Source organism: Ochotona princeps, chromosome 16 (assembly GCF_030435755.1).
Source record: "Ochotona princeps isolate mOchPri1 chromosome 16, mOchPri1.hap1, whole genome shotgun sequence".
Classification (NCBI taxonomy): Eukaryota; Metazoa; Chordata; class Mammalia; order Lagomorpha; family Ochotonidae; genus Ochotona; species Ochotona princeps.
Window position 1 is genome coordinate 15,487,809 of NC_080847.1, and position 20,802 is coordinate 15,508,610.

General features: G+C 55.9%; 2 protein-coding genes across 3 annotated transcripts in view; one reads left to right on the top strand and one right to left on the bottom strand.

Annotated features, from left to right (window-relative positions):
* CMTM4 (CKLF like MARVEL transmembrane domain containing 4) overlaps positions 1–7,507 on the top strand; it is a 42,352-nt gene extending 34,845 nt beyond the window's left edge. Inside the window, exons 3-4 of the mRNA XM_004583910.2 lie at positions 5,753–5,851; positions 6,988–7,507. Of these exons, the coding sequence (XP_004583967.1) occupies positions 5,753–5,851; positions 6,988–7,152 (264 nt within the window). The 3' untranslated portion in view covers positions 7,153–7,507. The remainder of the gene's footprint in view (positions 1–5,752; positions 5,852–6,987) is intronic.
* Positions 7,508–14,002: 6,495 nt separating this feature from the next.
* CMTM3 (CKLF like MARVEL transmembrane domain containing 3) lies at positions 14,003–19,629 on the bottom strand. 2 transcript variants are annotated; one of them, XM_004583909.2, is made up of 5 exons: positions 19,347–19,629; positions 16,135–16,290; positions 15,318–15,413; positions 14,978–15,098; positions 14,003–14,303 (listed from the first exon to the last, which is right to left on the bottom strand). In XM_004583909.2, exons 1-5 carry the CDS (start codon positions 19,497–19,499, stop codon positions 14,275–14,277), a joined length of 555 nt encoding a protein of 184 aa, XP_004583966.1. In that variant the 5' UTR covers positions 19,500–19,629; the 3' UTR covers positions 14,003–14,274. The 2 variants fall into 2 exon arrangements, with proteins under 2 accessions (XP_004583966.1, XP_058530971.1); XM_058674988.1 differs by having other exon boundaries at positions 14,972–15,098; positions 19,347–19,628.
* Between the last annotated feature and the right edge of the window lie 1,173 nt (positions 19,630–20,802).

A 20,802-nucleotide genomic window follows, 5' to 3' on the forward strand; every position in this document is an offset into this window, starting at 1 on the left:
TGGAGTGTGGTGGCTGTGTATCTATTTGGCTGGTACTGGCTGTGTGCAGGCACAGGACCGTGAGAAAGGGTGGCACTGTGGGAAGGGGCCCAAGCCGATCCACTGCCTGGCAAGGTCTCTGAGGGGCGTGCCCTGGGCATGTCAGGAGAGACTTCTGGCAGAATAGCCTCTGCGTCATCCAGATGGGCACATACACACTCTCCTTAGGAGAGAAGAATCCAAGGAGGATCGCTGATCTGGAAAAGCAAATGGTGGCAGACTTGACTGGTTTTATCTTAGTGCTGAAAGCGGGGGTAGGGGATGTTTTACATTTAATTTACGTTTTAAAAGATTTATTTTGGGGTCTGTCGTGATGGCTCAATTGGCCAATCCTTCCCTTAAAAGTGCCAGAATTCCATGTGACTGCTGATTTGTATTCTGGCTGCTCCACTTTCCATCCAGCTTCCTGCTTATGCGTGGAAAAGCAGCAGAAGATGGTCCAGTGCCTTGGGACCCTGCACCTGCATGGGAGACTTGGAAGAAGCTCCTGGTTTCTGACTTTGGATCAGCTCAGCACTGGCTGTTGTGGCCATCTGGGGAGTAAAATAGTGGATGGAAGATCTTTCTGTAAATCTACCTTTCCAATGAAAATAAATCATTTAAAAAAGACATTTGTTTACTTTTATTGGGAAGTCAGATGTACAGAGAGAAGGAGAGAAAGAGAAAGAGATCTTCTATCTGCTGATTCACCTCCAAAATGGCTGCAACAGCCAGAGCTGGGACAGTTTGAAACTAAGAACCAGGAGCTTCCTCTTAGTCTCCTATGCTGGTGCAGGAGGCAAGTACTTGGGCCATTTCCTGCTGCTCTCCCGGGTGGCAGCTAGTTCCAAAGTGAAGGAACTGGGACACAAACCTGTGTCCATAGGGGATGCCGACCTGGCTTTACCTGCTATGCCATAGTGCCAGTCCTTCAGCAGTTTTTGAAATAAGGTTTGCATTGTTGGTAAGAAAATGCTTTGCGCTGTAACCTATATTGTCAGTGCAGTGGACGGGCAGCTTCTGAAAGCCATATAAGGGCACGGTCATGGTTCTTGTTCATTGTCCTCCTAGTTGATTTGAACTCTCAAAGTAAGGACTTGTTCAGGGAGGAACTGGCTGAGGAACCTGTGAAACCCTGCAGGGCGACCCATTTGAAGAAGCAGCCACTGCTGAGGTCAAGATCATAGGCTTTGGCAAGTCAGACAAACATGGCTTCTGGTCCAAGACAGTTCTCAGCAGCTGTCCACAGCCCTGGGTGAGGCACCCAGAGCCCTGTGCTGGCGAGACCTCAGCGCTGGGAGAGTGCAGACAATGAGTTTTCTTGTAGCTGTTTGGGAGGTGAAACAACAAATGGATGGAGGATCTTTTTGTCTTTCTTCTCCGTCGATCTGCCTTTCCTAAAAAAATAAATAAATAAATAAATAAATCTTTTTTAAAAATTATTTTGATTATTTTGCATGACACATTTTTAGGCATAGGGATTTCCACCTTTCCTTTCCCCTCCTTTCTCCTTCTCCATTTCCCCTCCCACCATTGTTCCCATATTCTCAGAGTAGTACAGTCCTTTAGTAACAGTCACAAGTTTCATATTCTGCCTTGTAATTGCATTGTGGCATTGTAGGTACAGACACAGGTAGAAACTACTATCATAATGTTGAGGTACAGCTGCACCTCTGTGCCATAGAACACCCAGGCTGACCACTCCTGTTTAACTTTGTGAACAGTGACCAGAGTCACAAAGCAGGTTTTGTACAAGTGGAATTTGATGCAGCCCAAATGATGCTGTTAATGTCAAGCTTGCTGTTTCCCTCTGAATCCGTGGGCCTTGTTCTGCCATGCCGTTTCCGTCAATATGCTAGGAGCCCACACCCTGCTTGTTGCAGCCCAGTTTTCCTGGGTGAGAATTGCTGCCATATCCCTGCCCTGTCCCTGTTTTCTGACAACGCCCCCCACCCCCCATGCTGGAGCTGAGCTATCTAAAGGGCATGTCTGGTCCCTACCCCATGCCTGCCCTCAGCTGGCACCGGAGCCCAAGGCTGCTCAGCCAGTCTTCCGGGAGGAAACCCACACCTGCTGTTCCTGTCCCCTACCTGCTAATCTCTCTCTCCTACCCTGCTAGGATCACATTCAGAAAATGTTTGGAAAGTAAATATTGACTCAGAGCAAGAGTTAGATTGTATAGCTGCCACCTTGGCAGAGAATGAGCCCCTGGATTTATCATGCATCCTCTACTGACATAACGTTGGCCATGCGCAGTCCTCTCTCTAGTCCCGCTGCGACACTGGGCTCTGTTGAGGACAACAGAAGTCCCCTGCCGACCCTGACAAGCTCGCCCCACTTACTGCCTGCTGTATTTGTTCTGGGGAGTCCAGTCCCTGTACACTGTCTGACTTCACCTGCCAGGGCTATGTGCTGCCCAGACTTCCTGCCTCCCTGCCTGCTCCTCCTCCGCCACCTTGCACCCCTGCCCCTCTCTCCGACCTCTTGCAGCCTTGTTCTGGCAAGCTACTAAACTGCCATGAAAACCACCAGGGCCTCTTGCCAAATGCCAGGTTGTTGGGGTCCTGCCGTCACCTGGCAGGCCTAATGGACTTCTGTGCTGCTGGGTTTGGCTTGGTCTAGCCCTGGCTGTTACAGGCATTTGGAAGTGAACCAGCAAGTTGGAGATATTCTCTGACTTTTGATCTTTCAAGGAAGATAAAAATGAGTTTATTAAAAAAAATTCTTGGCCTGGGGCAGTAGTCTAGTAGCTAAAGTTCTTGCTTTGCATGCACTGAGATCCCATATGGGTGCCAGTCCATATCCCAACTGCCCCACTTCCCTTCCAGCTCCCTCCCTGTAGCTTGGGAAAACAGTAGAGGATGGCCCAAAGCCTTGGGACCCTGCACCCATGGAGGAAGACCCAGAGGAGGCTCCTGGCTCCGGTGGATGAAGAATCTTTCTTTCTGACTCTCCTTTTCTGTGTAAATCTGCCTTTCCAATAAAAATAAATAAATCTTTAATAAAAATTCCCTAGAACATCTCATAGGACCCAGGGACGTGCTTGGCGTATGATTATCAGTTTGTTGTAAAGGCTGCAGCCCAGGGCAGTCACAGGAAGCGGTCTGCTGGGTAAGGTCGGTGGATCTCTTGTGCAGGGGCCTCTGCCCAGAAGTTTGTGGATCAACTTTGAACTCAGAACCGGCTCCCTCCCAGTGCATGAGTTCAGCAGCTTAGGTGCACCTAGCAAGGTTATTCACTGGGGATTTTCGTGGGTAGGTGTGGCTGATGGCCAAGTGCCCCAGTCATCTGAGCAAACATATTGTGTACCTGCTTTGTGCTGGGGTTTGGGAACAAGAAATGCAAGGCAGGCCACTGGAGGCCACTCGTCAGCTCTGCGGGGTGGGTGGTCTCTAGGATCTGAGAGGGAAGGGTGCTTCGGGTGAAAGGCCCGAAGGAGGAATCTCTCAAGGGGTGCTCCCAGAAAACACCGCCTTTCAGGTGTGCTCAAAGGACCAGGGATCACCTGTAGCATTTACTTAGTGAGTCTTCCAGTCCAAGGTTTCGAGCACAGCCGGAAGGCGAACGATACCTTCTCGAGGGCACTTTTCTGTGCGCAACCTTCTGGTGCTGGCTTGTCCAGGTCTGTGCCGCACACTGCACAGGCGGACCCTATGGTTGGCACCCTCTGGGTGGGGTGGTGCCACTCAGCTCCTGGGTTTGCCTGGATCTGAGGCCTGTCTCCACTGTGGGGTGTTGCTGCAGGGAGACCCAGGCACACGTCCCTGGGAAGGCATGCGGAGCTGCAGGCTGGCTCTGCTCCTGGTCCTTGACCTTCTTGCTTGGCATTGAAGTCAGTTTAGGTATCTGATTAATGTTAAAGGATAACCTGATAAATATTGAAAAGAAGTCCACAAATGTTGATGTTTCCACATAGTCACTGGTGGTGCTGTGGGGTCTGCTGCTTGGCTTCAGTGTTAGGTCACTGTATTCCAAATAGTCTTTGCTTTAGCAAGGGAGATTTTTAATCCCTTTTACCCTGTCCAGCCCCTACCCCAAAACCATGCCTAACTGGACACTTTGAGGATTGTGTGTGTCTTGCACGTCACAGCTGAGCCATGATGCACTGGCTGCTGCTTCTGGGCTCCCTTTTCCCACGCTGGAGCAGCCGGGGTTTCCGTTGCATAGGCCTGTTACCATGCCAACATTGTCTGTCTGCATATTTATTTTTAAATTTCTGTTTTATTTATTTGGGAGACAGCAAAAGAGGGAGAAGGAGGACTTCAGTCCACTGGTTCACCCAGGGCCTGCAGTGGCCAGGGCTGCAGCTGGCATATGGGTACTCAACCCAGCCTCCTGCGTGGACAGCAGGAATCTAATTACTTGGGCCAGCACTGCCTTTTTCTGCACTGGCTGGGAGCTGGAATCAGGAAGTGAAGCCAGTAAGCCAACCTGGGCCCTCCAGTGTGGGCGGCAGGCTTCCCGATCAGTGTCATCACCACTGGACGACCCTCTCACCCCACTTTCCATCTTTAAAAATCCACCTTGCAAGCTGGCCAGGCAAAAGAATTCCCCGTGTTTGGACGGTGTAGTCCGCCTGACAGTGAGACAGTTAGGGCTTCTTCCTGAATTTTCTTGTCATAAAGGTGTTGGAAGCACTTGCTAGAACCTGGGCACTTGGGAGCCTCTTCTGCCAGAGCAGCACCAGTAGAAGTGACAGCAGAGCAGGCGGTGTGCTCACCGCCATGGCAGGGCTCTGTTCAGTCCCTAAGCCCCTCATGCTGCAGGACCAAGAGCGGCTTGTCTCCGGTCCAGTGTGCAGCCAGGCCCTCTCCTGGCTCTGACTCTCAGTCTCTGTACTATGTTCCTTTCTGCAAGCATGACTGGAGTTAAGTCTGGTGCAGTGATGTCTCTGTAACCAGATGAGCTGGGCAAGAAGTGAGGGGAACACGCTCCATCCAGATTTCAGCTGCATAGAAAGACTGTGTGTAAGATGGGCTGTGAGTTCTTGCTGCACAGAACGTTCTCGATGCAAGTCATGTGTGTGCTGGTGGGATGTCTCGTTTTAGTGTCTCTCAGCTCACAGGGAGCCTTGTTTGTGCCAGCTGATCCACCAGCCGTGCTTAACGAGAGCAGCATGGGCTGTCAGTCCTTAAGCCGAGGCAGGGCTGTGCTGTGGGTTAGGAGGTGAGTTTCGCCAAGGGGTTATGTCCAGCAGTGTCGGGAGCTGCTCCCGTCTTCGTCTTGCTTTGCATGACCAATTCTCTAGGACGTGGACCAAGGCTCAGAGCTATATTGAGGTTGGATCTCTGCGTCCATGGTTGAAAGTTGCTGTCGGGCCCGGCGCAGTGGCCTAGCAGCTAAAGTCCTCACCTTGAACGCCCCGGGATCCCATATGGGCGCTGGTTCTAATCCTGGCAGCTCCACTTCCCATCCAGCTCCCTGCTTGTGGCCTGGGAAAGCAGTTGAGGACGGCCCAATGCATTGGGACACTGCACCCGCGTGGGAGACCCGGAAGAGGTTCCAGGTTCCCGGCTTCGGATCGGCGCACATCAGCCCGTTGCGGCTCACTTGGGGAGTGAATCATTGGACGGAAGATCTTCCTCTCTGTCTCTCCTCCTCTGTGTATATCTGGCTGTAATAAAATGAATAAATCTTTAAAAAAAAAAAAAGAAAGAAAGTTGCTGTCAGAACAGAGCATGGAATACTCCCTTTAAAGAGTTTTTTTTTTTTTCTCTTTTATTTTTTCCTGTAGGATTTGGTCAACACTGGACTCAGCACTTTCTTTTTCTTCATTGCCTCTATTGCCCTGGCCGCTTTAAACCACAGAACCGGAGCAGAAATCACTGCCGTGGTAAGTGAGCTCCAAGGGTTGAGTCACAGCTGCCTGGTGCCCCTCCTGCGGCTTGCTCTCCCACCATCCCTGGCATGTGTCCTGCTTGGCTGCTACCCTTAGCTACTGCTTGCCTAACAACAGATATTGTAGAAGTCACATCTGCCAGGAAGGAGTGGAGTTTGGCAGAGAGCCGCCGGCCCTGGGCCGCTTCAGTGAGGCACCAGGTATCTTCTGTCTTGTAGGTGGGTGCCATGGCTGGGGCAGGGCTCCTGGAGAGTGTGAGGCCTCCACTCCCCATGCTCTACATGTCTATGTTATTGCCGAGTTACAAGACTTCATGTTCGGGCCCTGCGTGGTAGCTTAGTGGCTAAAGTTCTCGCCTTGCATGTGCCAGGATCCAATATGGGCACTGGTTCTAGTCCCAGTAGCCCCACTTCCCATCCAGCTCCCTGCTTGTGGCCTGGGAAAGGAGTCGAGGATGGCCCAAAACCTTGGGATCCTTCACCCGCGTGGGAGACCTGGAGGAAGTTCCTGGCTCCTGGCTTTGGACTGGCACAGCACCGGCCGTTGCTGTCACTTGGGGAGTGAATCATTGGACAGAAGATCTTCCTCTCTGTCTCTTCTCCTCTCTGTATATCTGACTTTGCAATAAAAATAAAATAAATATTTAAAAAAACCCCAAAACTCTTTAGACTTTATAAATTATTAAAAAAACAAACAAACAACAAACAACAGAAAAACAACCCTGCTGCTTCTCACCTTGGGGCTGTCCAGGCGAGAGGTGGCTGGACAGCAGTGAGGCTGCACATAGAAGGTGGCCATATGGCTCAGTGTGAGGCTGATGCGTGGGTCCCCAGCTTTCATCTGTGTTGCATTTTCACAACCTAGAGGAACTCTGTGGCCTCTGACAGGTTCTGGGTACTTGAATAGAAGGCACAGACTGTTTTGTGTCTCCCTGCAGAAATTGGTTCTCTTAAAAAAAAAAAAAAGGCACAGGCTGTCTTCCGTTCCATTGGGATCTTCTGTGGGGCCTAAACGTCTGCTGCCCCCGTGGCCTTGCACCCAACAGCCTGGGCAGCAGGATCAGGTGGGGAAGGAGTGCCCAGGGTGCAGCTGTGGCGCCAGCAGGGTCAGCCATGCCTTGTGTGTTACAGATATTCGGCTTCCTGGCCACAGCGGTGTACGCGGCCAGCACGTTCCTGGCTGTGCAAAAGTGGAGGCTGAGCATGCGCCAGCAGAGTGCCAACGACTACATCCGAGCCCGCACTGAGTCCCGGGATGTGGACAACCGCCCAGAGATCCAGCGCCTGGACACGTGAGGCGCGCGCCTATCCTCTGCCCTCCGCCCTCTTCCCGTCCTCGGCCCTTCCACCCCGGCGTGGTCCCCTCCTCTCGGCTCGCCAGATCCTCACATGATTCAGTGGAAGTCTGTCCTGCTGGGATTCCAAGGCAGCGTGGTGGGTGGGCCCAGGGCAGTCTGTAGAGGCGCCTGAAGGCCATGGGAGCAGCTGGCCTTGCCAGCTACCTACCATGTCCTCCATCTTGGAGCACAGGCACCCCTCTGACCTTAAGCAGTGTCATCCATGTGTGTTTGCGAAGAGCCGAGCCTTTGGGTTCATGGGACTGCTTCTAGAAAGGGGGGGACATAAGGCCTGGAGGTGCCAGCTTGGAAGACACTGGCTGCTTGGCGTCCAAGCACCAAGGCTGAGACCACATAGATCCCTCAGGGTCCTGGCCAGGGGCGTGCTGATGGAGCTGGTGGCCGGGACAGGTGACTCCTGGGAGGGTCCCCTCCCATCATCTGCCCTGCTGAGCAGTCGCCCAATTCTTCCCCAGATGAATCCTCAGACTCGCCGCGTCTTCTCCAGAAACACGGGGACCACCTGTTTTCCAGTTTCCTTCCTCCCCTGAGTCCCGTGAGGTGGAATGGCTAACTTCCTGTGATTTTACCTTCTTGGGTTAAAGCCAGGAAAGAAACAGAACCCACTATGGCAGGCAGGGTCCCTGCCCATACATAGGCCCTGGGAGCACAGGCGGGGTGTGCATGGAATCCGCTCTGCATCCCTGCTCTGTGCTAGGGAGGGCTGCGGGGTCCTCAGGAAGACACTGGACACATTTTCTCTCTGACGCTGGGTTGGGGGGGTACCAGCTGTCACCTGGGGTGCCTTGGTGTCCTTGGCTTTGACCCATCAGGCTGAGGAGTTATTGAAGGAAAAAAAAATCCTGGTTCCTTAAGATTTTGATTGGTTGATGATCAAGTGAAGATGATTTTTTTTTGAGATGAATGAGTTAAATGAGCCCCTATTATGCTGTGGGTTTTTTTTTTTCCAATTAGAATAATTATGTCTTTACAGAAAAAAAATGGTTTTTGTTTGTCTGATCTTCACTCTTGGAGCTGCTTTTGATGTTTACAAACCTCCCTCCAGCTGCCGTGCTCGGGGTGTTGTGGGTCAGTCGTGGTGGGAAGGGGTCCTGGTATGCTGAGAAGCCCCTCAAGTCTGTCCTGGATGTTTACAGCCTCAGGGTGTGCTGAGCTTGTACACAGAAGCTTGGGGGCTGTATGTGGGGGTGGAGGTGACCCGCTGTTCCCGTGCATGCAGCGAGAGAATCTTTCGGTGCAAGTCACAGCGCTGTCCAGGGGTTGACTGGGGAGCATTGCCAGCCTGTGGCCTCTCCAGAAAGTGGTACGAAGCAGGGTGCCAAACCCAACATCCAGTGCAATGGGAGTCCTGTGGCAGTGCCCGCCAGAGGCGGTGGCTCGGGCCATGGGTCCCAGCACCGTGGGCTGCTTCGGCAGCTGACGCAGCTAGTTTGGGGCTGCCTTTTCCCCCACATCCTCTCCAGGAGCTAGCCAGACCTGGCCCCAGCTGGGTGCAGTGCCTGCCACGTTTGGGTCCTAGGAATGGATAGGAGTCAGGCATCACAAACTTTGGATGGACTGACTTTATGTTGTGATCTGGGAAGTGGGGGTGGGAAGGGCCGGAGAGGATGTCTGGATTTCTCACTGTTGGCTGGATGTATTTATTTTGTCTCTGTCCAGTGTGTCTGCATATCCAGAGCTGGACTCACCTTCCTCTGACTGTGCCTGGTGTTGGCCGGGGGCCACGTGGAAGGGGTGTCCTGAGCATCATCAGATGTCCCCATACCCCCACACCTGGGGGTCCCTTAGCTTAGTCCCAGGGAAGGAAAGCCATGCATTTTGGGGTCTAGTTTTCCTAGATCACCTCAGTGTAGCCAGTTTATGTGTGAACTGGGGAGAAAGGGTCAGTTGTCTAAGAAACAGCTCTGAAGACAGTGACCAGAAGTGAGGAGGGTCCCCTGGCATGCCTTGGGAGTGAATGTGCACTGATATGATGTGACCTTCCAGCGACTTAAGTCCTTGTAACTGCTCAGTGGTGTTTGTGCTATTGGTTGCCCAATACCAATATGGCTTTTGTATTTTGCAGATTCCCCTGTGCCCAACCCGGGTGGGGGCCCGGGTGCACCTTTCTCATAGGCAGATTTCACAGTCGTCCCTACACATTATCACGTGCAGGTGGGGCAGGGCGAGGGAGGGGGGCAATGGCAAAGGCAGTGTGGTGATCTGTGCAAGATGACCCAGATTCAGGGGCCTCCAGAGGACCCCTCTGCAAACTGAAGGAAGCATCATGTCCCCGTGGAATAGTTCTGATGTGGGACAGGGCCCGTCTGGTTGGGGATACTTTGAGGCTGAGGCAGCTTCTTGGCTTGGCTGAGCCTCTGAGCTTTGGAGCCCTGGTGGTTGGTGGAAGCCCAGGTGGTTTGGGCTGGGTGGGCCACACTGTGGTCTGGCTGGCGAAGGCCCAGCTGGGCACCGAGAAGAGGCACCTCCGCTGTAGAAGTGGTGGCGGCAGTGAAGTCCTGAACACGAGGCAGCCCCTTACACAGCCGGGAGAGAGCATAGGCTGTGCTGGCTTCAAGTCGCATCAGGGAAGCTGAATTAAAGAGCTCAGCTGTCTGAGGGTGGTGACTTTTGTGGATCTAAAAAAAAAAAAAAAAAAGGAAAGCAAGTAGCAGCTGCCCTGGGCCAGGACTCAGGTGTGCCTTGGTGACATCAGTGTGGGCAGAGCCCAGCTCCGTGGAACTCTCCCTGCCAGGAGGGTACCTACCTGTGGCCCCCTTACATCTGATCCCCAGCCTCTGGCCAGAGCTCTGGGGCGTGGCTGGAAGCCAGCACCCTCCTCCATGCCCCCCAACCTCTTGAAGCTGACATGTTGATCCCCCCCTCCCTTGAAGCTTTCCTCTCAACCTACGCTGGGTGGGGCCACAGCGCTTCCCTGAGACCAGGCCATGTTAATGCTTTTGTACACGCATGTGTGTGTGAATTTTCTACATGCATGTCAAGTCTTGCTTGCCACAAATGAGCCAATCGTGTCCCTGCTGGTTGGAAGCAGCCCCTCACCCATCCACACACACTCTGGGGCGGGCTGTGGTCAGGGCCCAATCCATGCAAGGCTTCTGCACCTGACCCCAGATAAGGAGGCACTGGGTCAATGATGAGGTCACCGGGTCCTGCAGTGCCAGCTGTGTTCAAGGCATGAGCAGCCACCGCCTGTCAGTTGTTGTCCCCAGATCTTGTTTTGTTTTGACAGAGACTTAGTAGCATCAAACCAACAGGTAAAAGGAGAAAACACTTTCTGGCTGGGTGTCACCGACTGGGAGCACTGGCCTCCAGGGCCTACCATGAGCCCATGGGGTCTGCAGAGGCTTCCCGGGCTCCTCTCCTCATCCGGCCTGAGTGACTGCCACAACACTCACTGCCTGGGTCCATGCAGGGGACCCCTCAGAAGGAGTGGAGGCCACACATTGTCCCTTCTGTCCCCAGCCTGGATCTCAGCACACTAGCTGTACATCATACCAGGTGAGCCTGGGAAAAGTGCTCCTTCTTCGTCCCCCTCCAGGGATGCTGTGGGCCTGGAGGCGGCTTCCTGGGACCTAACGTGGGAACCATGAGCCTGGGCTCAGGTGTCCTTGGGGACAGGATGCCGTCTAGTCCCTATCGCCCTTGCGCTGTCAGCTGCCCTGACTGCACCTGCTGCCACGGGGAATCCTACATTCGGGTCCGGCCGAGAAAGCTGTGCTTGCCCTTCCTTCTGTCCAGACAGCATTCCCATCCGTGTGGGTACGCTTTCCCGGCCTTGGGGCGTGGGACCTTGGTTTGTCATCATCAGGTCTCCCTCAGAGCTGGAGTCACTGGTCTGGGACAGCTGTCGGGTCCTTGGATAGTGGCGGTGTCTGGGAAGAGGGTTCACTCGTCATCTCATCTGAGGTTTTTCTGCCAAGACTTTGCTTCAGGCAACTCACTCTCCTGCCATCCCACGGATGGGGGAGGGTGAGGCACAGCCGCTCACAGTGACCTTGGGTTACCACACAGGGATTGAGTGTCTCAAGCCACTGTCATCAGCCTCCTCCTGGGGTCCCAGGCAAGTTGTAGCTGTGCCTACACCGAGAAAAGCTATCAATCAAGATTCAGTTTTGACAGTGGTTTGTTTGCATAGAAGTCGGGAAGAATCCCACACTGTCTTGAGTGGCATCAGGAGAACACCCAGTCAGGAAGCACTCCTGCTATGAGGAGGCCACCTCCAGGGCTGCTCCCCTCCCCCTCCCCCAGCCTGGCCCACAGAGGGGCCAGCCTGCTCCCAACCCTTTCATCCTTAATCCCCCAGGGAAGTGAGTTTCCCAAGCCTCTCTCGGTGTGGTTCCCTACCTCCCAGGGGTGGTGAGGGAGTGAGGCTGTGAACGGACGGGCTGGACAGCACCACGCTGTGGGACATGGTTCCCCACCGCCCAGGGGTGGCGAGGGAGTGAGGCTGTCTATATGTGGTGGTGGGCAGGGGCTCGGGAACCCGTGATGGAAACACGAAGCTATTTATTACAAGTGCGATTGTACTATGATTTATTTTTCCAAGTAGGTACTTCTGTTTTTGTGTAGTTGAAGACAAATAATACTCACTTCACCTTTGGTGCCTTCCATGTGTCATGTGAGCACTCTTGTCCATCATGGAATTGGAAGAGAAGATGTACATTTAGTTAAACCAGATAACACTATTTTTGTAGCATGAATTTAGATTGAGTCCTTTTACTATTGCTTTCCACAATGCTGGTTCAGGCCATCTTCCCTTTAATCTTCATAATGTATTTTTAAGAAGAAACACAAAGCAAAACAAAACAAAAACTCATCCTCCATTTCCCCCACCCCACGCTGCCCCAGCTGCTCCTGTCGCATCTGCATCTTCCTCCCCAGCGCCCTCTCGCTTCTGATTTAGATTGTGGAGAGTCTGTGTTTCTGTGAAATAATGATGAATTGGTGTAACGAAGTCTGGTAATTTGTAACCACTTTGGAGAGCTCCTCAGAACCAGAGGGAAGGCGCCTTCCTACCTTGACCTTGTCATCAGTGTGCTCGCTTCCGCTGCCCCCTCTTCCGGTTCCTGGCTCCTCCCCTGTGCCCAGGGCTCACACAGGGGCTCTGAGCAGGTGCATCCCACCCTGGGGAGTTTTCCTGGCACCAAAATGCCACCTGATGTCCCTGCTGTGGCCGTCATCTCCGCAGGCCCACAGAGACAGCCCTCTCTGAGCCTGAACCGATGATTTTCTGATAGAGTGTGTAGTCAGGTCTGCCAGGCAGGAATGCTGCCAAGACTGCTGCTGGAGGTGATGCCTTGTGCCCACCCATTCATGTGGCTTGTCCAGTCTACCTGCTCAGCAGTTCAGACACAGCTCTGGGCATCCTAAGGTGGCACCCACCTGGTCAGCACTCCCCTCCTGGCTTCTCAGATGGACAGGGGTCCCCCCACCCTTTCCCGGGGCTGACTCTACCAGGCACAGAGAGCCGGGGGGGGTGGGAGGAGGGGCTCCCAGAGCTCTGGCTCCTGTCCACTTGTCCCCAGTGATGGGCAGCGTGGTATCCATGGTTCCCCTGCAGTGTCTTTTGAAGGACCAATTCTTGGCATTTGTGTTGTTTTCCTAGTGTGCAAATCTGTATTTTTGTATGTAGAGGAAAATAATTTTCTCGACACTAATCGCTACTATTGTATTAAATTGTCATGAAGGAGTTCCTGTTTAATAAATGGATGTGCAAAAACCAAAGTCTTCCTTCTCACCTCCTCTGTGTGCGTAGCCTCGATTCCCCAGATGAAGCCATGATGGTGGGCTGGCCAAGGCCTCCGCTCAGTGCTGGCCTGTGCTCCGGCTCTGCCCCTGCATGCTTCATACTACCTGCTGGGCTTCTTCCCAGCGGCATGGGGTCAGTTCACTGACCAGGACCTTCCACCGTGTGGCACTGAGGTTCTTGAAGTGCCACCAGCTTTGAAAGCTGCAAGAACCACAAGTTCTGGTTGTTGGCTGGGAACATGGCCTTGATGTGCACAGTGGCCCGAGGTTCCCAGAGTACCCATCAGGGCAGTGACAGGGGCAGAGAGGAGGCCTCACTGCCCAGCCCAGCCCAGCCTGCCCTGTGGAATCGGAACGGGAACCGCACCAGGGTTCAGAGGCGTGGCCTGGTCTGGCTTGGGGCAGGGCCACCATGGCAGGCGGTAGCTTTCCAGGCACATACATCTCAAGCATACTGTTGGGCTGCTTTAATTCATTCTGGCTTTTTTTTCAGGGTGGAAGAGCCCCATGCAAAATTCTAAGGATACAAATGCCCACCACTCACATAGCCTCACAGATCTCAGAAAATACCATTGGTAAAGCGGCTTTTGCATACATGTATAAAAAATTATAAAAAGTTACAAAGTCCCATCAAAGATGTGGACACAGTGCAAGTCCTTGCACACACAAGGTGTGTGTCCTCCCCCAGGAGGCAAGGTCAGCAGATCTGCTTTGGTGTCTGGAATGTTCTCCAAGGGTCCTAAGAACCAGCTCCCAGGAGAAGGGGTGTGGCTGGGCCTGCCCAGCAATCCATCATGAAACTGTCCCTGCTATGTCCTCAGGAAGTCTCTGGCTCAGGGTGGGGCAACAGGTGTCAGTTGTGGGTGCCCAGATGACCAAGGCCGAAGTCCGTTCTCTCCCTGCTACAAGGACAGAAGGACCCAATCCTGGAGCATAAAGGTCCTGGGCAGGGTCAGTCTCCACTGAGCGCCTGGCAAGAGCAGGGGCACCATGTGTGGACGCTGGCCACTGGCTCGCCGTGGTGGCCAGAGGGTGGGGGAGCCATCTGCATGGGCTCCTTGGACCAGAGTTTGGCAGAGACTGTAAAAAGGGCTGGGCCTGTGGGACGGAAATGGGGAGCACCCTTGCGCACACACGCGCGCCCCGTGTGCACAGTGCCTGACAGGGCTTAGCCGAGGGGTGTGGTTGTAGGTGCTCAGCGCAGGGAAGGACGTGGAACATGGGTGGCGGGGAGGCCTGCTCTGGCCGCACGACCCATCACTGCAGTGGTCGAAGCTTTGCCCCCGCCGGCCACCGTGCTGTCAGGAGGGTCTCAGTCAGAGTCTGAGTCAGAATTCTCTTCTAAAAGGGAAGCAGAAAAGAGGGCGGGCTCAGTCCATGGACCCTCCACAGGCTGCCCTTTCCCCAGAGCTGCGACCCCACCATTCCTTCCTTCCTCTTGGCCCCTGGCCCCACCCTCTGGGCTCCTCCCACGGGGGGCAGGGCATCCCTACACCTGCATCATCTACACCTCCATTAAGCAGGAAAAGGTGATTGTGGCTCTCTTCCTAACCCAAAGCTAAAACAGTAGAAAGCCAGCAGGCCCCTTTCAGGCCTCCCCCAGCACAGAGGACATGACGTAGTAGTCGGCATGGCCCCCAGTCGCCCCCATGCTTGCCAGCCTCTCTGAGTTTGGGGAGGATGCCTGCCAGGCAGCACACTGTCCTTGGAAACTAGCAGGCTCTGGAATGCCAGGTTAGGTCCCTGTTCCTTAAGCCAGAGGCAGGTGAGCCAGCAGGAGGAACTGTGTGGAGGCAGGTGGCCACTCTGGGTTGTGGGGTGAGGGTGGGGAGAGGGCAGGTGCCTCGGAGGGCTGGGCTGCTCTGCAGACTTGTCCAGGAAGAGCGTCGTGGGGTGCCTTTGGGGCCAGTTGCGCTCTGGGCTGGCCCTGAGGGGTGTTGCAGGGAGGCCTCTTCCCCTGGGCAGCTGGGGTCCTCCCTCCCAGCCAGAAGTGCAGGGTGCCTACCCACCTTCACCTTCTGCCTTGTGGGCTGTGCTCTCGTCCACAGAGTCCCCTTGCTTGAGGAACCTGGCCACATCGTTGAAGATCAGGTAGAAGTCAATAGCAAACACGATTGTGGCAAAGAAGCCAAACACCTGTGGGGCACAGCAGGCAGGGCGTCAGCCATACAGCAGCTCCATGGCACCAGGAGGGCGCCGAGCCAAGGGGCGGTGGGAGATGCCAGCAGGAACAGGCAAAGGGGAACAGTGAGCAGTCAAACCTGCTAGGACGTACAGGCATCCACACCCTAGGGCGGAGGGAATATCCAGCCCACACTGCCAGGCACCCCTCCCAGGGGCAGGGCTGCCACTCACCCCTGCCGCCTTGGAGGCCCCGTCCGAGTACTTGGCAACAGCTGTGATGGAGATGGCAAAGTAGATGAGGGCCGCTGTGACACAGCGCAGGAAGTCCTAGGGAGAGAAGGGCAAGGCCTGGGGACAGGGGTCACCTGAGGGGGGACTGGGAGTGGGAAGCAGCCCAGTCCAGGGCTCTGTCCTGTTTTGGGCCCACCTGCTGTGGGCTGCTGGCCCCTGCTCTGTGACCCAGCCCATTTGGTGGGGAGGCAGTAGTTGGCAATGTCACCTGCTTCCCCTCAGCCCCGTACCACCTTTCCATCAGAGAAGCCTACCCCTGGGCCCCCTTTGCCATATGCATTTGTGGGTCTCGTTTTCTTCTCATTCCTGTCTGAAATGGGGACATGACGGGGTGGGTGCAAAGATGCCAGGTGTGAGGCCAGCAGACCAGAGTGCTTATCCAGGCCTTACTGCTGCTCCTCTAAGGCTTCTCCCTCTTAAGTAAAGCTCACTGGTGGGGGCTCAGAATTCTCTCCGGTGACCACACCACAAGGTCAGGATTGCTAAGGTCTGGGGAAGCCCTGCAAGTCCTCAGTTAACCCGCCCTGCCCCCTGCCCGCGTGACATGGCTGGAATTCCTGCGGCCAGAGGCACGCATTCTTCCAAGGCCAAGCTGGGAGCACCGGCGCCATCTGGTGGTGTCTCAGAGACTAGCGCGGAAGGCGCCACAATCCTCTGCCGCCCGCGCTGCTGAGTGTGCCAGGGCACCTTTACCCTTCAGCGCACTTGTCCCCTGGGATGGACAGCCAACCCTGGCCTCCCGAGACCTGGCCCTCACCATCATGGGCCAGCACAAGCCCTGCCACTTGTCCTTCAGTTGCATGGCATCAGCAAACAGAAAGTAGAGGGCCAGCAGGAACTCCAGCAGAGGCGCCGTGAAAAAGGCAGATGCGGAAGATGCAACATAGCAGATGAGGGTGATGAACGAGAGACCCTGCAGGGAAGGGTGGAGGGCAGAGGTCAGAGGTTGTCTTGGATATCCATTCCAGGGGATAGAGGCGACTCCAGCAGGGAAGTCATCAGCCCACAGTCCTGCCGCTGCCAGGACCAGCCTGGGCCCACATCCACACTCCCCTGCAGCATCCCACCATGGCTTTCTCTCCTAACTGGTTCTATGGCAGAATCCACTCAGCGCAAAGGGGGACAATGGGGGTGAATCCACACCCTGCAGCACCCAGTGTCAAAAGCAACTGTCTCCTAAGACGTCTTGCTTTTCACTGAACGTGAATGTTACCTGGAAAAAAAAAAAAAACAGAACCCCCTGAGCCTTTATGAAGTGCCCACCTCTACTTTCTACAACTTCATGTGAAGATCCGAAAATAAAGGGAATTGGTGGGTGGATCGACAAGTGGTCAAACAAGTACAGCAAGGCAATAACTTTTTCTTGGTGAGGGGAGGGTGAAGATTTATTTATCTAAAAGGCAGAATGATCGAGAGGTCTTGCATTCACTGGTGTACTCACCAAATGGCCACAGCAGCCAAAGCTGGGCCAGGCCAAAACCAGGAGCCTAAAGGCCAATCTGGGCCCCCCCGCATGGGTGCAGGGTCCCAAGGACTTGGGCCATGCTCTGCTGCCTTTCCAGCTCCCAGGTGCGTTAGCTGGGAGCTGGATCCGAAGTAGAGCAGCTGTGACCCAGAACTCAGACATGGGATGTGTGTATTGCAAGCAGAGGCTAACCTCCTGCACCACGACACCCATCCCAAGGTGTCCATTACTGCGCAGCCTTGGGGGAGGGAACATGGCGCTAATAATAGCAATCAGTGCTTTCCCATACTTGAAAGCACCAGGGCAGGTAGTGAAATCTAGGGCCAGCTATACTCACAGTACAGCTGGCACAGCTGAGGCTGGCATTGCAACACCAGCATCCCACATGGGCACTGGCTCTTTTCCTGGAGTTCCCATTGTTTCCCACCCAGCTCCCTGTTGAAGACCTGGGAAAAGCTGCAGAAGATGGCCTAAGTGTTTGGGCTCGTGCTAACCACATGGGAGACCTGGAAGAAGCTCCTGGCACCTGGCTGCGGTCTTGCCCTGTAGATGCGAAATCTCTGTCTTCTTCCTCTTTCTTTGTAACTCTTTCAAATTTGAGTCTTAAGGAAAGAAAAATAGTTCACAGCTTGGGGCAGGCATTGGTGTGATGGTTAGGAACCTGCTTGCTTGAGATGCTAGGGCTTCGCCAGCATCCCTTCTGGACATGCCTGGAGGCCAGTGGAGTCCAGCTTCTTGCTAATGGACACTTTGGGAGGAAGAACATTGCTGATGGCTCCGGTAATTGGTTCCCTGTCAGCCTCACGGCAGACCCAGGTCCAGTTCCAGGATCCTGGCTTCAGTCAGGGGCATTTGGGGGGAAGCAAAGCAGCAGGTGAAAACTTTCTTTCTCCACTTTTGAGATTAAAAAACAAACAACAATGATCAAAACCACCAAAGTCTACTGCAGCCTGGCTCATGCTGAGGTGTGCATCACCCTGCAGTCCATGTGTGGTGCAGGGTGGGCCTTGGGCACCATGCAGCTGGCTGTCCACGCAGCAGCCCCGCTGCACCTGGCGCCACGGAGACCTCTGCACGGCTCCTCTAATCCTCCTGGGCACCTGCGTGGGGAGCAGCTAACACGGCATCTCCACTAACACTGCACTAGAGTGCAAACCCAGCCCAGGCTGACCTGTGCATGCTTGGAGAGGCCTTGGTCTAGCCATGGTTGTGGCTGAGGGACTTGGGATGGCCCTCAGTGTCTTCCCCTCCAGGGCGGGGCATCCCCGGAAGGTGGCGCCGGGACCCCTACTTCCTGTCTGCTGCTTTTTGTCCTTCCCCTTCCTCACCCCACCCCCACACGCCTGATTTCTGGGATCCCCTCTCTAGACTCCAGTTTCCTTATTCCTGAACCCAGCAGGCTGTGCCCTTGATGGGGCAGGCAAGACTGACCCAGGGGGCCATGAATGCCCATCCCTCCCACTTCCTGCTTCCCCCCTACCCTGGATTCCTGACACGGCTGCCTATATGCTCCGTGCCTCCTTTCCCCATCCTTGAGGGGGTTCTGGTTGAAGCTCACTCAGAAGGTAGTGAAGTTAACGTTCCTCCCCAAAATGGGCTCTCCAGGGTGGGGAAGGGTGTCCAGTCACGGGGCCGACCCCAGGAGTCGGGTAGGTGTTGGGCCGGTGAGAGGCAAGAGACACAGGGCAACCTCCTGCCATCAGCCCAGCGTGGTGCAACTGAAAGATCCCAAGATCCCGGGCAGACCCCTCCCCTGCCCCCCCACCCCATCCCCACCTCTGAGCCACCTGCCGAAGCCCTGGGACGTCAGGCACCTCCTAGGCTCCTGTCTGCCAAGTGGTAATGGGGCAGGCATCAGCAAGTTGCAGGGAACGCAACAAGTGGCCGCCGCTGAGCGCTGCCCGCCCAGCCCGCCTCTCCCTCCCCGTTCCGCACACGACGTCCTAGGGTCGGGAGGACAAAGAGGCCCGCCCCGCAGGGGAGCGGGGCGAGCTGGAGGGGGAAAAGGAGGAGGAGGGCGCCGGGCGGGAGCCAGGCTGCAGGGGTGGGGAGGATGAGATCACCCCGCAGGGGCCCTGCCCCCCACTGCCCGTGCGGGCCCTCACCCCGTCCCCGGGGGGCTCCTTCTCCCCGCTGCACACCGACTCCTCCCCGCCACCCTGCAGCTCGGGCCTGCCCTCCCTGTACCCAGAAAAGCCACCGGGAGGGGGTCCTGAGGGTGGGCGCCCCAATGGAGAGGTCCCGCGGCCACTGGGAGCACAAGGCGCTCGAGGCCGGCTAGCGCTCCATTGCCCCAGCCTCCTGTGGGCCAAGGCATCGGTGGAGGCCCAGGTTCGGGCCCCCCTCGCGCTCGGAGCTAGGGGAGCCCCTCTGAAACTTGGTGGGGCATTGGCCCAACTTGGCGGAACTCTCGAGGAGTCACCGGGCCAGTCCCGGCACCCCACCTTCGGGTCACCCTCTGAGCCCAGAGGCCCCGCAACCCCTCGCAGACCCCCGGCACTCACCGACTCGGCCAGCAGGAGGCGGCCTTTGCGTGAGCAGAGGAAGGCGCGCGGCGGCAGCAGGGCGCGCAGCGCGGGCAGCGCGGGCCCTGGTCGGGAGCCACTGTCGGCCTGGGGGTCCGGGTCCGGATCGGGATCGGGGTCCGGGGGCCACATGGCTGCCTTGGCGGCGACGGCTACGGCGGAGCGGTGGGACGGAGACACAGCCTCACTCCCTCTCGCTCAGCGCCTGTGAGGGAAGCGGAAACCCGGGCTGTGCGGAAGGAGGACGCGGCGAGCGAGCCCAGCCCGGCATGGGGCGCAGCCCCCCGCCCCGCCCCCGCGCCGCAACGCCCCACCCCCGCGCCGCCCCCGGGGATCCCGCCTGCAGCAGGCCCCCCGACGTCCCTGGCGTCCAGGCCCTCCCCCAGGTCCCCTCACTACTGCCCTGGAGCGGTCCGCCGAGACGCCCACCCTTTTGTCTCTGGCCAGCGGAGTTATCAACCCTTGTCCTCCACCGTCTAACTTCCTGCTCGTGCGTGGGCTGGGGACCCCAGGGGTCTCAGCCCATGGCACTGCCTGCACCTTCCTCCAACCTCCGCCTCCAGTGTCTTTACGGTGCCCTGGCTGCCTCCCAGCCACTCTACTGCCCCTTTGTTCAAAGCTGCCTCGGGGCCGTGGCTCTCCACCCCGGCGCCCAGCCCCCACGATCTCTCTCTAGGTAGGGCTCAGAGTGACCTCCCGGGGCAGGCGCATCCTGCTGTCCCCGCGCGCTGGGGCCCTCACCGTGCCCACCTCCCCGGGGCTCACACCTCTCGGCTCCGAAGCTTGCTGCGCCGTGTCCCTTTCCAGGACTCCAGCATATCCCAGATTGCTCCTATTGCGGCCGTCCACTGCCACCGCCAGCGCTCTGGGTTTCCTCCCTTGGCAGCTACAGACGTGCTGAAATCATCAATCGAGATCACTTCCGTCCCCACTGCTCACTCTGCACATGCAAAACAAATAGAAAACAAACCTTGGGAGTTTGCTATCTTGCCCAGTGTCTTGGGACCCCTAGGGGATCATTTCCTTCCGGCCCCTTCTCCGCAAAAAGGTTTCCTTGTGTCCCAAGGCCTTTGCACAGGCTGACTCTGGTGTCCTGTCTGCTGCTGCTGGGCCTTGCTTCCCTTGGCATGTCCTTATTCTCCAGCGCACACATCCGTCCCTGACATTTGTTGGTACACTCTGCAGCAGCAGCAGGGAAGCGGTTCTCACAGTCCTGGGGAACGCTCATTGGGTCCGAAAAAGCATCTATGAAGTTGATTCCTGATACCTCGCTGGCTCAGAAGAAGAGCTGGCGGGGGGTGGGGGGGTGGCTTTGGGGTTATCCTCACAGCTGGCCCATAGGTTTGTGTGATTGAAAAGTTGGTTCTGAACTTTGTCGTTACAACAAAACTCAAGGAGATAGGTGGCTGCCTAGACAGAGCATCCCTGGCCAACT